Below are 15,696 nucleotides of genomic sequence, written 5' to 3' on the forward strand. Positions count from 1 at the left end.
TAATTAGTAAGCTATTGATTACTGCAATATATATGGCTGATAAAACAACAAACATTTCATGTAGTTGTCTAATACTTCGTTATTGCTGTCAGTGTTTTGCCTTTAGGCCAGAACTATCACTTTATTTTTCTTCTTGCTGCTTTCTCATACGGGAAAGGGGGACGCGCTGCTGTGCTTGCTCCGGTTTGGTCTCTGCTCCTCGCGCGTGTTTTTTCGTCACTTTCACAGCACGAGACATTACGGTAGCTAGCAAGACATCAAACTTTTGCCTTTGGCTCGGGTTGGTCTCAAAAGTAGTCCACGGGAGAGACAAATTTTGTTCTAAATAACGGTGGTGCAGTATTCAGAGCTAGAATTTGCGGGAGTTTTTTCCCTATTCAAGTAGTACACCGGACTTTGCCGCGACCAACAGAGTGGTTCGAATTATTCGTCAATTCAGATTATCAGGATTTCACTGCATAAGGAATGTCTCTGTTGAAATTATGCCTGCTTGAATACTAATGAGGCAGTTACCCTAAATGTGCATGACCCTGTACATCGGTTTGACAATCTCTGCACCTTTCATCAATAAGTAAAAGTATTTAACTTTTAACTTTTTCAGCTTTGATGTTCTGGGCCTGCAGGTTAGTACTCGCAGAATGCAGCAGTTGCATACTTCTGTTTCAAGGATATCCGTATGTTGCCGTTCAGGACTTGGACTATGTGTCATACATACTTCCAGCTATTTTTGTAGTATTGCAGAGCACCCTCTCATTATCTGGGTTCCTTATGACCACCTGGTGTAGACAGACGCACTCCTTTCATGCTTACTACGTCTCCCCTACTTAGCCATCTTTTTCTTTTCTTTTTTTCCTCTCTCTCTGCGCAGCAATCGCCAATGAGAAGATGAAGCTGTACGGTGTGCAGTTCCACCCCGAGGTGGACCTGACACCCAAGGGCAAGGCCATGTTCTCAAACTTCCTCTACGACATCGCTGGCCTCTCAGGCAACTTCACCCTGCAAAGTCGAGAGGTCGAGTGCATCGAGTACATCCGCCGGACCGTGGGACAGAGCAAAGTCTTGGTCAGTGTTGTGCATGGCCTGTGTGCATTTGTGAACTGTTCTTGCTTCAAGGGGGGACGCGGCTTTTGCATCGCGAAAAATTGCTAAAAAAAAAAACGTTATTTTTAAAATCACATTTTCAGTTTCTATAACCCCTTCTCTATCTGATACCCAAATATCATCACTGTAAACCACTTAGAAGGGCTCTAAAAAATTTGTTTTATCAGCCAAGGTGGTGAAAGATCTCGCGGAAATCAAGAAAGAACAGCGTTTTTCAAGCCACAATATCTCTGGAACGGCGCGACCGAGAGTCGCCATCTTGGTCTCGTTGGAAAGCGCGTGGACTTCTCGGACCCTCACCTAAGCATTTTGTGCATCGGCATCTCCGACTGCGTGAATAAGTGCATCGAGTGTCGACTCCTCAAGCCCGCGACTAGGCATTTCGCGCGTCGGCACCTCTAACTGTGCGACTAAGCACATCGTGCGTCGGCTCCTTGTATCTGCGGCTAGGCATTTCACGCGTCGCCATCTCGGACCCGCAACCAAGCATATTGCACGTTAACTCTTTCATTATGTTGTCACAATAGCTCGTAGCAATATCTGTCATACCACCCCTTCATGAAGAGAACCTCATCATGAGCTCTGTTCACTAGGCCCCTTGGGCTGGAACAGACACCTGGCTGCAGAAGTGATCGAGGCGTCATGCAGAAGTACAATTCTGGAAAGCACCTAGCAGCTGCATATCTATCACTGGCTCTCTGATCCTAAGTTCTACAGCCATTGTCAAGTAAAGATGACTTGGGAGGGTGCTGACACTCGGAGCCTTCATTCAGTAACGTGGTCAAGTCTACCAAAAAAAGCCTCAATGATTGTACTAGAGATTGCTATCAGTCGGGCAGCCTGCAGGTACAGGCTGCCTGAATGTACACTGGAACTATATTCATGACCACACCGAGTTATGCACGTCACTTGGTTTGAAACCTAGGCCCCATGCTCTTTGTAGAGCAGCAGCAGCAAAGAATGCCCTATAAAAAGAAAAAGGGGAGGGGGGAGCACACCAAATCAGAGGCCACATGTACAAGAATCCCCACATCACAAAACACCCCAAAGTCTACAAATTTGGTGCCTTTTAGAGAACCATGGAGAACGTGAAACTTTGAGAGCCGTTTTCTCAAATCTGTTTTTCTGCCTTTTTGCTCAGTTTCTGGAGCTGATTTCTTTGTTACCGTTTAACATATTTTGACTCCATTTTTTTTTGTCACGTTCCTTGGGCTGTAGTGCAGGTCGTGACATTCTTGCTTTCTCATCTTGACCCTTTGTAAGTTTACGATATGGCTATTCGTCTACCCTGAAAGTGTGCTTGATATGAAAGTAACATAAAATATGGCACTCCAAAAAATCTGTGTTGGGAAAAAAAAGAATGCAAGAATGTCACGACCTTCAGCATGCATTTAGCTATGCAGTCAATACTTAACAAGCCTTCTACCACATTTTTTAAGTTCCCCAGGCTCTCCAGAAAGTAAGAGGGAGAAAAATTCTGTTCAATAAAATTGAATAATATGTTCTCAAGATATCGCTCTGAAACTTTTATGGAAGCATCAGGGAGACAGTCTAAACATTTGTGCCAATTTTCATCAAAATCCATGAAGAAATGAGGAAGTTGATTTTCAAAGCCACATCCCCCCTTAATAAGGGACACCAAAGACTAATGTTCATTCAAGTGAGGCTGCGAGCGAGAGAGAGACAGGCGGCATTGGAGTTGGCCTCGAGCTAGAGCTTCCTACTAAACACTTGGCAACAGGGAAACGACAATGTGTGTCTTGGGCCGCTAGGGCCCCACCCGGTTGATGAATGTCCGCCGTCTTGTGTGGCTTCGCTTTACGTACATGTAAACTACACTTGAGTCTGCCAAATTTTTTGTTGCACAGTGAGAAGACAGTGCCCCATGACCATTTACCACACGGCATGTTAATGTGCCCAGCAGCAGCAGCTGATGTCCAGCCGTGCTTTTTAGTCTGCAGTGCAGCTGATTTTTATAATAAAGCTGCTGTTGTGCTCATTCTAGCATGACAACGAAGTTCAAGTAGCTTTAGTTTAAGCTGGCTCTACGAAAACCTTGTGCTTTGCGGTTGACACAGTTTCCATTACAACACGCCAGGGGTAGTACAAAACTTTGTCATCTTGTTTCCTGACCTGCTTCTCGCTGCATTAAAAACCAAACACTGTGGTGTCACTACCACCATCGATCTTTCTTTTCAGGCATGATTGAAACAAACTTTATCAAGCAGTATCTGCTTGTCCCCTTGTGATCTTTCGTAGCTTGCGGTACTGCTGTTCACAGCTGGCTGTAAAGTTTTCTGGGCTATGTGCTAATTTTGCCTTTGATGGCACTGCGGTACGTGCGCTTGAACATGCCTGGAGTCACCGAGTGGATCAGCAACATTGTGGGTGTTCCCTTTAGTTTGCTTCGCAGTGACACGAGTGGTAGCCAGAAGGCTGCCACCATCTACTAGCTGCTTTGGCATGCCAACCTTCATCTACAAGTGGTTGGCAGTAGCACATCTACAAGCTGTTGTGCACGTGTGCTTGTACCTGATGACGTCGGAGTGGTTGTGTAGTGCTTCTTGCTCTGGTTGCAACGAGGAAGATGTTTTTTGTATGACAAGGGAAACCCTCGACACTCTGTGCCTTATAGATGTTGGTGAGCGGCGGTGTGGACTCCACAGTGTGTGCTGCCCTCCTGCACAAGGCGCTTCGGGAGGACCAGGTGATAGCGCTGCACATAGACAACGGCTTCATGCGCAAAGATGAGAGTGTACAGGTGAGACTGTCTTCAGCGTCTCGAACGAGTGAATGATCCATGAATGAAGGTCGTAATTGAACACATTCTTTTAAGACACAGTTAGGGGGATGCTGGGCATCTATATTCCTTGCCGGAATTTCAGTCTAACACGAGTGAATTTAACATCCTAACATCATTGAGTTTGTTTGTTCATGTCTTGTGTAACAGAGCTTGTCATTGCAAGCCCTTCCTCAACCTGCCCCTTTACTGAAACTTTCTAAGTGGAACTCTAGGGCAGGCTATCTAACACTTGTCTGTAATAAACCTTTGTTTTTGTGAAGTTTAGCATTTCTACTTTCTACAGTTACTCAATGGGCCAGCAGTGTTTGGACGTTCCGTGGCATCTTGTTGGGACATAATACGGAATACCGAAATAGTTGTACAGATGTAGCTATGTATGGTTAGTCCACGTGTTGATGTAAGCAAAAAATCGGCCCTGTTGTAAACTCTGTAGACATTCATTGTGTGTTGCATATGCAACAGATCGGCTTTTTAAGTGGCATGCTAATGCGATGCCTGCGGCCATGATTGTGACCAGGTGGAGCAGTCTCTGCGCCAGCTGGGCCTTAGCCTGCGCATGGTGGACGCATCGCACCAGTTCTACAATGGCACGACGACTGTACCCATTGACCCCAAGGACCCACAGCGCAAGCGTACCACCAAGATGCTCTGCGTGACGGCACATCCCGAGGAGAAGCGCAAGATCATTGGCGACACCTTCATGCGGGTACGTGCACTCTGGTGTCGCTATGGCGGCATTATTTTGTGCCTGTAAATCGCTTATTAAATCTCGTGATTTGTAAGTTTAACTACGGTAGGCTTCCATTAATTCTACTTTGGTTAGTATGATTTTTTGGTTTATTCAATCCCGGCCACGGCGGCCGCATTTCGATGGGGGCGAAATGCGAAAACACCCGTGTGCTTAGATTTAGGTGCACGTTAAAGAACCCCAGGTGGTCAAAATTTCCGGAGTCCTCCACTATTGCGTGCCTCATAATCAGAAAGTGGTTCTGGCACGTAAAACCCCAAATATTATTATTATTATTATTATTATTATTCAATCCCGACCAAAGGTCCCGGCCGATACACATGCATTCCTATGCGCCCGTGCTTCGTTTTTTTGTGTGTTCTGAAATGGAGTTTCTCCAGATAACTCGAATTTGAACAGTCAGAATGCCTATGCCTTACCTCTATGGTGACCTCGACAGTGGCCCCCCTAGTGATGGTGCTTCTCTAGGAGTAGCTAGGCACACCCTGCCACGATGCCGTGTCGGCTGTGGTGTTGTGCTGCCAAGCATGAGGTTGTGGGATCAAATCCCAGCCGTCGTGGCCACATTTCGATGTGGGTGAAATGCAAGAACACCTGTGTCCTGCGCATTGGGGGCACGTTAAAGATCTCCTAGTGGTCAAAATTAATCCGGAGTTCCCCCCGCTACAGTGTGCCTCATCAAATCCTGGTTGTTTTGGCACATAAAACCAGAAAATTTATTGATTGGAGCTTGAGGACATTGAATGCGTTTAACACACATCATCTCTCGTCGAAAATACGTATTTTCAAGCCATTACCCTAGCTTACAATGTCTGATTATGGTATTTACTTGATTGTAACGGTTTGCTGTTGTTTTTTTTTATTTTGCGAGAAAATTGGCTGAAAATTGCCTGCGCAGTGCAATCGTACACGAAACATCGTCTTCATGGCATTTCTACGCTTTACTGCATAACACAAGTGTATTGCGGCAAATCTGACTTTAGGAGATTGGCTTTCGTAGTGCAACGCTTATCTTTTCCCATTTTTCTCGCTAAAAGATAGGATTTGAAATAAATTTCTACTTTGGTTAAGAGCTTTAATGTGATTTACATGTTAGTTTTCTAGTTACTACATAAAAAATGTGAGCATGTTTGATTCGAGGGTGCGTTAGAATAAAGAAAATAGTGCTAAATGATGCAGCAGTGTATTTTCCCATTCCTTCTGCATTGTTATTATAAGTAGTTGTGCAAGAGCATCAGTGCTTCTGAATAAACAATGCATGTTTATTGAAAATGTTCTTTCGTCAATTTATCGACGCTTAAAATTTTTTTTTTCCCTGAATAGGTCACTCTAAACATTACAAATCTGCAATAAAGGAAATTATCCCTGGGAGGTCACATTTCGTGATCAAAATTAACACTGAAAGGGTTAATCACCATCATTCAACTTTCTCATGTCATGTCCCATAAACATTTGCGGTCGATTGTATCTTTGGACCACAAATGGTCAATAGCTCAAATGGATCACTAAATCAGTTGCGCAAGCAGTTCCAAAAATTTTCGTTCACACTTAGTAACGCGATTGTTAACACCCATGCCCGCCTTCCGTGTGTGTAGGTGGCCAATGAGGTGATTGGGGAGCTTCAGCTGAACCCGGAAGAGGTGTTCCTGGGGCAGGGTACGCTGAGGCCCGACCTTATCGAGAGTGCCTCGCACCTGGCCAGTGGCCAAGCAGACGCCATCAAGACGCACCACAACGACACCGACTTGGTGCGGCAACTGCGGGCGCGTGGTCGCGTTGTGGAGCCCCTCAAGGACTTCCACAAGGACGAAGTGCGTGCCTTAGGCCGTGACCTTGGCCTGCCCAGTGAGCTTGTCCAGAGGCACCCCTTCCCCGGTGAGTGGCATTACCATGGTGCAAAGCATTCTAGAATGCAACTCTTAGGTGCTGTTCCTGTGTTAAGTGTCGACGTGCCTTGGTGTCGTACCTCGTTACCAAGCGAGCAACCACAGCTAAAGATGAAAATGGATGCAGAGTGTAGCGGGAGATTAAGGAAGCGTGCATGAGGTGGAAGGTGGATGGGGAGTGGAGGGGAAACTGCCTGCGTATGTGCCGAGTTGCCAGCGTCCATGGCATCCGCAGTCGTGGGGGCGATCTGGTTTTCGCTTCTGAGGGAGGGGGCCGGGGTGGCATGAGGTAGGGAGAGAGCTGCGCTCATCAGCGGCTTCAGCTGCTGTGGTCAGTCTTTGCGGTACCAGTGTGTGTGATGGGGATCGCTGGTCCTGCAAGGGGCGATGGCAAGTGGCTACGAGTTAGGCTCTATGCAAGGCGCTCTTGGGTGTTACCGCTGACGCTGGTGGCGGGGTTACCCCGTGACGAAGGGCCGCTCTTGTCGTTGGTGGAACGAAAGCATGAAAAGAAAAGTGCGGTGCCACACAGGACGGGTTGAGCGGCAACGATGGCTACGATTTGGCGCCAGAGCAGTGCGCGTCGTCTCCATGGAAACAAAGCGCGCTACTCGCAGCGTTCTCTTCGTAATATAAACTGTGTACCTATATACTAATACAAGATATTGATATGCGAAATGAGACTGCATATAAAGCTGTGCTCAAGTTTCACATGGGGGAGTATTCTAATCGTCAGTGAATTTTTTTATTTCAGGAACTTGATGGCTGCGTGATGTGAAAGTTTTCTTGTTGCATCATTGCTATTGCAGCAGCATCATGTTCCTCCTACTTTTTACCCTCAGCATGACAAGAACGATATCCACTTGACCCATCTTATGTCAGCCAACAAGGTCCATTGCCTGAATAAAATAAAGCCTTGTTGATACGATCCTGTTCCGTACGATTCCCTAGCGGCAACATTGGCAATTGAGACAGTGACAGTGACAAGAACTTTATTAGAGTGTCCTGAGGAACTCGACTGGGGGGAACCGAAGGCTCCCCGATCAAGTTGGTGGCTCCGCCCACGACGGGACAGGGAGGTGGTGACTCTCCGCTACGTCGCGGGCCCTCTGGACGGCCTGTAGTTGGTTTGTGAAATCCGAGCTCTTCAGCAAGGCGTCCCACTTGGACTTGTTATGAAAGTCGGAGCCCGCTTTGTACGGGCACAGCCAGAGCATGTGGTCGAAGTAGCAGCACGCGTGACCGCATTTGGAGCACGATTGCAGGAAGTTGAGAACACAATATATTATCCAAAGTACAATTTTTCTTCTTTCTTACCTATTAATATGTTCACTGAAGACATTTTTTCAGCACCAACACTCAGTGCGTCGCCAAGTTGCGATGATACAATATGTTTTCCTGCTGCTAGATCCCATGTAAACAAGAAAAGGCTCAAAGCACATGGAATTGGAAGAAGTAGGGTCTCGCCCATGTCATGTGAAAATGCCAGCGTGCACGGATTCCTCTGTTGGTACCAGCAGATCTCTTGAGGTTGTTGCACGTCACCATTCACAGCCGTCACTGTCAACCCTATTGCGATAAGCATCTTTACCTATCTGCTTCACAGTGCATGCGTGTGTGGATAGTGCCGTTGAAACTTCGAAGTGTACTGCATGCTTTTAATAGGTGATGACCCAAATGCTTCCCTGCTTCAGGTGGTGCAAAGTTAGCGTCATGTTTTGCTCTGGCAGCATCATATTCTGGTGTCGCTCGCCAGCTCGATTTTGTTTTGGTTTCCTAACCAGCAAATCTCAAGGGTCATTGCACAATGCCATTCATTGCTATCCCTGCCTGCCCTATTGTGATAAACATTTTCACCTTCTCCTTTTTCATCGTGCATGCGTGTGGGTGGCATAGTGCCAGCATTGACTTATGATTGCGTCCCCTTTCCACCCTCCCAGGTCCTGGCCTTGCTGTCAGGGTATTGTGTGGTGATGAACCTTACATGGAGAAGGACTTTTCAGAAACTAGTGTCTTGGTCAAGATCATCATTGACTACTCTAACTCTCTTAAAAAGGTGGGTTCACATTGCAAGAGCAGTTGTTTCAACCATTTGCGTGACCAATTTGCTTTCAGTGTATCAGCACAGCTGATGCAGTTCTTGCTCTAAGTTGTTAGATTTCTTGAAAGAATTGAAATTGGGGCTTTATATGATTGTACTTCCTGTAATGCGTTTTGTCGTACGTGCATTTGCTGGAATGAGCGAGGTAGTATTGTTTCTGCTAGGTGTGTGCATTGTGCGTTTGTTTTGTGAACTGAATATGCAATATGCCAAAGTGTAATCTCCTTTCTATTATGTTTACTTAGCAGTGGCAGGTTAGGACTGCCAGCAGCAAGATGATTCAATTTTCAGTAGTGTTTATGAAAGTCTTTTGGATGCCTTTCACTGAAAACTTTTGCTCTGGTGTTATGCTTTGGTTTCTGCAGAAGCACTCCCTCATTAACAGAGTTCAGAATGGTGCAACGGAAGATGAGTGCGAGTTCCTCAGTCGCGTCTCTACACAGTACAAGCTCACATCTACCCTCCTGCCCATAAAGAGTGTTGGTGTTCAGGTGGGTGACACTTCTGTCATGTAAAGGATTTGTGCTTCAATTTTGTGTTGGTGCATGCTTACAGTTCTAAACATCTGGCAGTGTTACCGCGTTTACTTGAATCTAGCGCTCACTTTCTTTTTCAATGAATGGCTCCGAAAACTGTGTGCGCATTAGAATAAAGTACGACCCTAAATCTTTGTTACCGTATTGCATCAGCATTTCAGAATGGCTGCCTTGTATGCGCTTCGAGCTGCTTCGAGCCTAGCTGCCGTAGCTTCCTCGATGTGCTGTAGTTTGTCTGCTTAAGCAATGCCTTTTTTGGCTTAGGTAGCTCAGGTTAGTGCACCGTCTATCTTTCCGTTTTCTGCGTTTGCTCTATCAACATGGAAGTGCCAACTGCAGAGACATGCCGAGCTTATCGCGATGCTGCAATTTAAAGGAAAGCGATCACGGGTGTAGAAACGATGGAAATTGGGCCGCATCACGAACGTTCGGGGTTCCCGTAACATGCGTGCTGGACTGGCGCGAACTGGAGAGGCGTTCTACACCGGAAGCTGCTACATATGGCGCTGCCGCATGGCCCCTACCCGGAAAGCAATCTGCGACGGAGACAAGAGTCTATGCATCTAGGCGCACCACGCTGTATACCCGTCGCTTATTTCGTGTTGACGAGAGGCCGCACAAAGGTCAATTCGCTCGCTCCTGCTACCGCACTTCCTCAGTCTAGCGCTTTGATAAAGAGTTTCCGCAGTCATTGAGTGAGACGTGTTCATGTTTGCTTGTGCGCATGTTAATTGTTGCTTGTTAATACAGTTAGTAAGTGAATGCTTAAAAGTTTATACAACCGATAAAACTACTATCCTTAATTTTCGTATAGCTGTCTACAAATTTGCTGTCGTAATCGATGCTTCGCCTTTCGAGCGAAACGGCTACTTTTTTTATTTAGTGCATTGGGAGTAAATCTTCATCTTTTTTTTTTTTCAAATGAGAGAAAGTTGTATTTCTGCATGAAAGATTGAGGTGCGCGGTATTGTAAAATTTCATTTCTTTAGGTAGTGGCAAACAGGTGCACGTTACAATCGAGGGCTTTTTTTCCCCCCTTTTTTCTGGTCATGGAAAACGGGTGCGCATTACAATTGAGGGCGTGTTAGAATTGAGTAAGTACAGTATATGCATTTCTTCATTCAAGGTATTCTTTGCTCATTTGATTCGCTGAGGCAGTTTTATTACTGTATATATTCAAAGCTAGGCCGACAGTTTTCTTCAAATAGTTGTATATCAAACCCTAGGGTCGGCTTAGATTCGAGGATATAAAAAATGTGCCAGTTTGTAATTGAAAATTACAAACACGGTGCATAGCTAGCGCCATCTAGATAAGTCAGTATCACAGCCGCTGCCAGCTGTGCCAGTAGCCAACTGAAGTACATGAGCGACTTTGCCATTTTGACCTGTGTTGTATCGGCTGTATCGGCATGCGGCGTGGCCCATAACGTGACGTTATTGTATTGGCACCAAACAGGCGATGCTACTGTAGTGGCGCTTTCAAACGATAAGTTGTGCTAGCCTCTAAGGCATCGTTAAACTTTCAAGCCGGGTGGGCCTTCAGCATGGATCAGAAAACGTCCATTGTTGGAGGGGGCAATGGGAGATGCTATTGCGTGTTCCGCAACGAGTAGATGACAGCGATAAGGAAAATAAGCGTGCGATAAGGGAGAAGACCTGTTCACTGAGATATTGCGACATGTTTCAACATATTCAAGCCGTGGCACACTGTCTACGCATGCATGGCCGCACGGACGCGGGCTTGCGTGCAACCACAAGCATACGTGTGGTCTCTGCTATATCGATGAGGCTAGCATGAGTTCGGCATGTTCATATTACATAAATGCTGTTTTCATTTTGTGAACGCTGTCCTTACTTTTTCGTTTGGCCTACATTTGAAGTAAGTTTTTAAATTTTTTTTTTGGCTCTGGAGATTCAGGGGTCGGCCTAGATTCGAGTAAGTATGGTACTTCTGAGCACAGACTGCCTTAGGTTGCATTGATGAGCCTGCCATCGCTTCGGTTGTTCGGAGCTGCCACTTAAACTGAGAACCTTGAACTGTTGTCTTCAGTTAATTCAACCTCGACACAAGCTGGACAGTTTTTCCGTGATATCTGGCAGACTTAAATAACGGAAAAGGCGACAAGACGCCCTAGTATGCCATTCAACTGTTGGCTAATTCAACTGTCAATAACTTGTGGCCATCTGCCCTGAGAATGACACCCGACAAAGCAGGCTGCAAGAACTGTTTGCAAACTTTGTTTGTGTATGAAGAGAATCCTTCTTGTTTATTGCATCGTGCCTTGGCATGTTCCTGACCTAATCATTTCTGAAAGCTGTGGCGAAACTGCTCGTGGTAGCCCAGTGACTATAGCATTGTGCTTTCAAAACCCCCCAAGGTCGTGCGTTCAACCCTGGTTGGGGTAGCCGCATTTCAGTGGGTGTAAAATGCAAAAACATTTCTAGTACTTAGATTTAGGCGGATGTTGAAAAACCCCAGGCGGTTAAAATTCATGCGGTCTCCCACTACAGCATGCCTCTAATAATTTGGTTTTGGAGTGTAAAATTAGATATTTTTTTCTCATTAAAACTAAAGATGTTGGTGGGAGCTGCAGCTTGGATCTTCACAGTAGGATGCCGGTCTCTCCAAGTGACATTCTTGCCCGAGTCATAGCTGGGGTGCGAAATTTTTAGGCGTGTGACTGATATCATGCATGTAGCCGCGTTGCGAAGAAAAAAATAAGTTCGAAAGGCGATTCAATTTGCTGTCTACATTTATGCACGACAATATCTTCGTGAGTGAGTGAAGTGTGAGAATGGGATGGGGTCAGTATGGATGGCACTCTCTTGCGTGAGGGCAGTATGAATACCGCCGAACTGCTTAAGTTTCTTTTACTGCATGATTGTTGAAGTCTGCCCACATTTTTAGACTGCACTATCGGGGATTGGTCCATCAAAGAGGCTATAAACAGACATACCCAATACGTAAAAGTTGGAGTAACTTACCAAGAAAAGCATTGTCTTCAAAACGGAAGATTGCACAGGCTGCAGGTCATTGGGCATGCTTCGACTGCGTTGCTTGTGAGCACGAATGCCTATCTCTCATTTTCTTCCTCCACGTTTGCCTAGTCTACAAGTATATTGCTTGCTGTGGTATACATACACGTGGTATTGCATGCCTCATGTAAACGCTCCAACAGTACTTTTTGGCTGGCAACAATGTCAAGTTATCTGCTGCATATGTTGGATGAACATAGTGGAAGGTAGAGCCCAAACAAATGTGGTCAGAAAGCTTGGTTTCGACTAGCAAAAAGCCTTGAAAGCATGCTGCCAGAACACTCAAAAGTCATTAGTCGAATATCGCACAAGTACAAGAAATAATGTGAAAATGGCTAAAAATAATGCAAGATGTTCTTGCAACATTGTTAGTGGCTAATGAAAATCGAAGACTGAATATGTAACGTGCATTGAATTTAAAGGCTAGAACAGGAAATGGAAAGGACAATGAGTTAAACTTGTCCATTGGTCAGTGTAACTCGTTTTACCAGTGGAACACAAAATGGGATGTTGTATTTAGTTAGTTTCACGCATTGTGACAATTTTTATGGAAGTGTTTCTGCTGTTGCCTTATCATTGTCACAGGGTGACCGGCGAACATACAGCTACGTAGTAGGCCTCTCGTCAGCCGAAGAGCCTAGCGACTGGGAGGACTTGATGCGCCTGGCCAAGCTCATCCCCAAGATATGTCACAACATCAACAGGTACTGGGCCTCTTCAATTATCTGAGTTCTAGCAGCCATATGGCAGCTAGCTTGTTCAGGCCGGGATGGGAAACGTCACCGTCACAGGGGCCAGGATCTCCAAACCCAAAAGAGCCCGAAGGTCGCAAAATTGAATGCTGGGACAGCGTGATGGGATAAACGATAACGTGCTAGTGGGTTGGCTGCGACCAGTGAGCTTGACGTACTTGGACTAGATTGCCGAACTACAAGAAGTCTTCAAATTAAGCTAATTTTCAAATTACCCGAAAAGGAAAAGAAATGGAAAAAGAAGGGCACAACTGCCTGACAAATGCATGTCACGTTTATTGCGTGTATGGTAGGACTACTTGAAGTAATCATTGATATGGGATTGCTTGGTATTGTAGCTCACTGCACCAAGGGTCATGATCTTTACTAGCCGGTGAATGATTTGCGGCATCTCAGTCACCACTGCTACACTCAACAAAGCTGCAGATAACGTTCAGGGACTAGGTAACTATCGGTAAAGTGGGTGCAGGAGTGAGCCTGAGCGTCTCTGCCATCACCTGCTGTATCGATGACTTCGTCTTCCACGTTAGTGAATGATGTCTGCACGTCTAGTCGGCCGAGTTGGTCACTGTGGTGTCCATTTCTCCCCATTGCTGTCTTCTTACACCAGCGTAAACGTCCATTTGGCCGAGATTTTTCATGCAATTAGGAATTGTAGCAAATAAGTGTGTATGCACTATGCTGCCATCAGCACACTTGTACTGCGAATTGTGCACGTACATTACAATATGCCGTTTAAACGGGTGATAATCGTATGTCGGTAGCAAGCCAACTAAGCAGACCCGGTTTGATTTGAAAGGGCTTTTTAGCCTGCATGATACCAGAGTCCATTCTCACTGACGTGTGCCTGCGAGTACGAATGGAATGCGTTCGGCGTGTTCTGTGGGCCCGTGGATCATGGAGAGTCTTGCTCCGCAATAGTCTACTTGCGAAGGGCGGGTGTGGTGCGCGCTGGTTTTGTTAAATGCAAGCTGTGATTTCAAAATCTGTCCAAGTGAAAGTTCGGATCAGATTTGTTTTGGTTGCTTGCGGAACCCAAAGATGCTGTTTACAAGACAAACCTGGCAGTGCAGACATCTCTCGTTCAGCATCCCATGTCTGGAGCCACTTGGTAAGAAAGATGCTGCCAGCTCTGCATTCTGTTCGTGATATGTTTGCCAAACAAAAAAATTGACATCAAGCAAAACAAAAAGTTATTGAGAAAAAAAATCGGTGATTGTTGTCTGCCTCTTCAGAGTACATCCAATGACGGTGGTTTCAAGCTTGTTCAAAGCTGCGATGTGTTCATCACCCAAGGCCTTAAAACACACAATTTCTAAGTGCCTCAATATGGCTCACTGCTGTGGTCGCGCTTACAGGTGCTGGCTCCAATGGATCGCTGTCGCTCTCCGATGCTTCAGCGTTGCTTGATGCCCGCACTTCCCGGATGGCGGTTTCGTTGCAAAACGACTCCGCAACTTCAGCAGCGTCTTCTACCTCAATGAAACCTTGCCACTCAAGATCGCAGCCGGCCAGGTTAGCGTCAACAGCGCGTCGCCACAAGTCGTTGTCAGGCTGGCTTTGTTGAGTCTCTTCAATGCCTGCTTCAGGTGCTTTGGCGAAGCCGGCCTTGCGAAAACAATTCCGGATGCATTCGGGTGTAGCTTCCTTCCATGCTGGTTTGATCATTTCGACCGCCGAGTACAGAGAGATCTGCAGAGGCACATTGGCAGCGGGGCGATCAACTGCAATCAACATCTGCACAACACGGCGCCTGTAGGCCGCTTAAAATGATCGTATTACGCCCATGTTCAGCAGTTGCGCTTTTGACGTTACATTTGGCGGCAGAAAAAGCAGCTCAACTGCCGTTAAGACAGCGTGGACATGGTGGGCGGTACAGTTGTTGAGAATTGGAACTTTGCGCCCCTTCTTCGCCATGCTGCTGTCAAAATCAATTAGCCATTCCGTGAACAACTCGCGTGTCATCCACGACTTCGAGTTATGCCTGTACTGCACTGGTACATATGTGCGGAAGCAACGTGGCCTCTTTGATTTGCCGATGACAAATGGCAAGCATCGATCTCTTCCATCCATGTTGGTGCACAAAAGCACAGTTATGCGAACTTTGCTGTTCTTGCCGCCAGCACATGTCATAGCGTGCGTTTTGCCAGGCAGCATTTGATAGAATAGGGCCGTTTCATCGGCGCTGTATACCTCCATTTCAGCATAACTTGATACACAGGCCACATTTTTAGACATCAACGTGTTGATGTCTTCGTTGCTTACCGATGCCAATTCGCCGTTGATGGACTTGAAGATAATTCTGTGATGGAGCTTGAAGCGATGGAGCCAGCCATTGCCAGGGGAAAAATCTGGGAAGTCCAGGAGGAACGCTAAGTCCTTTGCTTTGGACAACATCAGTGCCCCGCTGATGGGAACATTGCGTGCTCGAGCATCAAGGAACCACTTTAGAAGCGCATCTTCAACATCTGCATATATGGCTTTCCGTAGGCGCTTCCTTGTCGCGGAGTCTGCGGCGGCACTCTTGTAGATTTCGTCCTTCTCTTTCAGTATTGTGGATATTGTCGATTTCATCAAACCATACTTTCTCAACAGTTCATGGTTTTTCGCGCCTTGGGAAAGGTCTTTCAAGATAAACTGTTTCGTGGCCAAGTCCAAAGCTTTTCGCTTCACTGTCAAAGTAGATGCTGGCGAATCCGCTATCTTGGAAAGGCACGGGAGCACACCAGTAGG

The 15,696-nt window shown here is 46.2% G+C and overlaps 1 protein-coding gene across 2 annotated transcripts in view; it reads left to right on the forward strand.

Moving 5' to 3' along the window:
• Positions 1-15,696, forward strand: part of bur (GMP synthase burgundy) — a 48,269-nt gene that overhangs the window by 19,162 nt on the left and 13,411 nt on the right. For both annotated transcript variants that reach the window (XM_075686207.1, XM_075686208.1), the window contains exons 6-12: positions 869-1,062; positions 3,737-3,862; positions 4,422-4,610; positions 6,248-6,527; positions 8,479-8,594; positions 9,005-9,130; positions 12,797-12,915. In XM_075686207.1, the coding sequence (XP_075542322.1) occupies positions 869-1,062; positions 3,737-3,862; positions 4,422-4,610; positions 6,248-6,527; positions 8,479-8,594; positions 9,005-9,130; positions 12,797-12,915 (1,150 nt within the window). The remainder of the gene's footprint in view (positions 1-868; positions 1,063-3,736; positions 3,863-4,421; positions 4,611-6,247; positions 6,528-8,478; positions 8,595-9,004; positions 9,131-12,796; positions 12,916-15,696) is intronic.

This window comes from Dermacentor variabilis, chromosome 3 (genome assembly GCF_050947875.1).
Source record: "Dermacentor variabilis isolate Ectoservices chromosome 3, ASM5094787v1, whole genome shotgun sequence".
Taxonomy (NCBI): Eukaryota; Metazoa; Arthropoda; class Arachnida; order Ixodida; family Ixodidae; genus Dermacentor; species Dermacentor variabilis.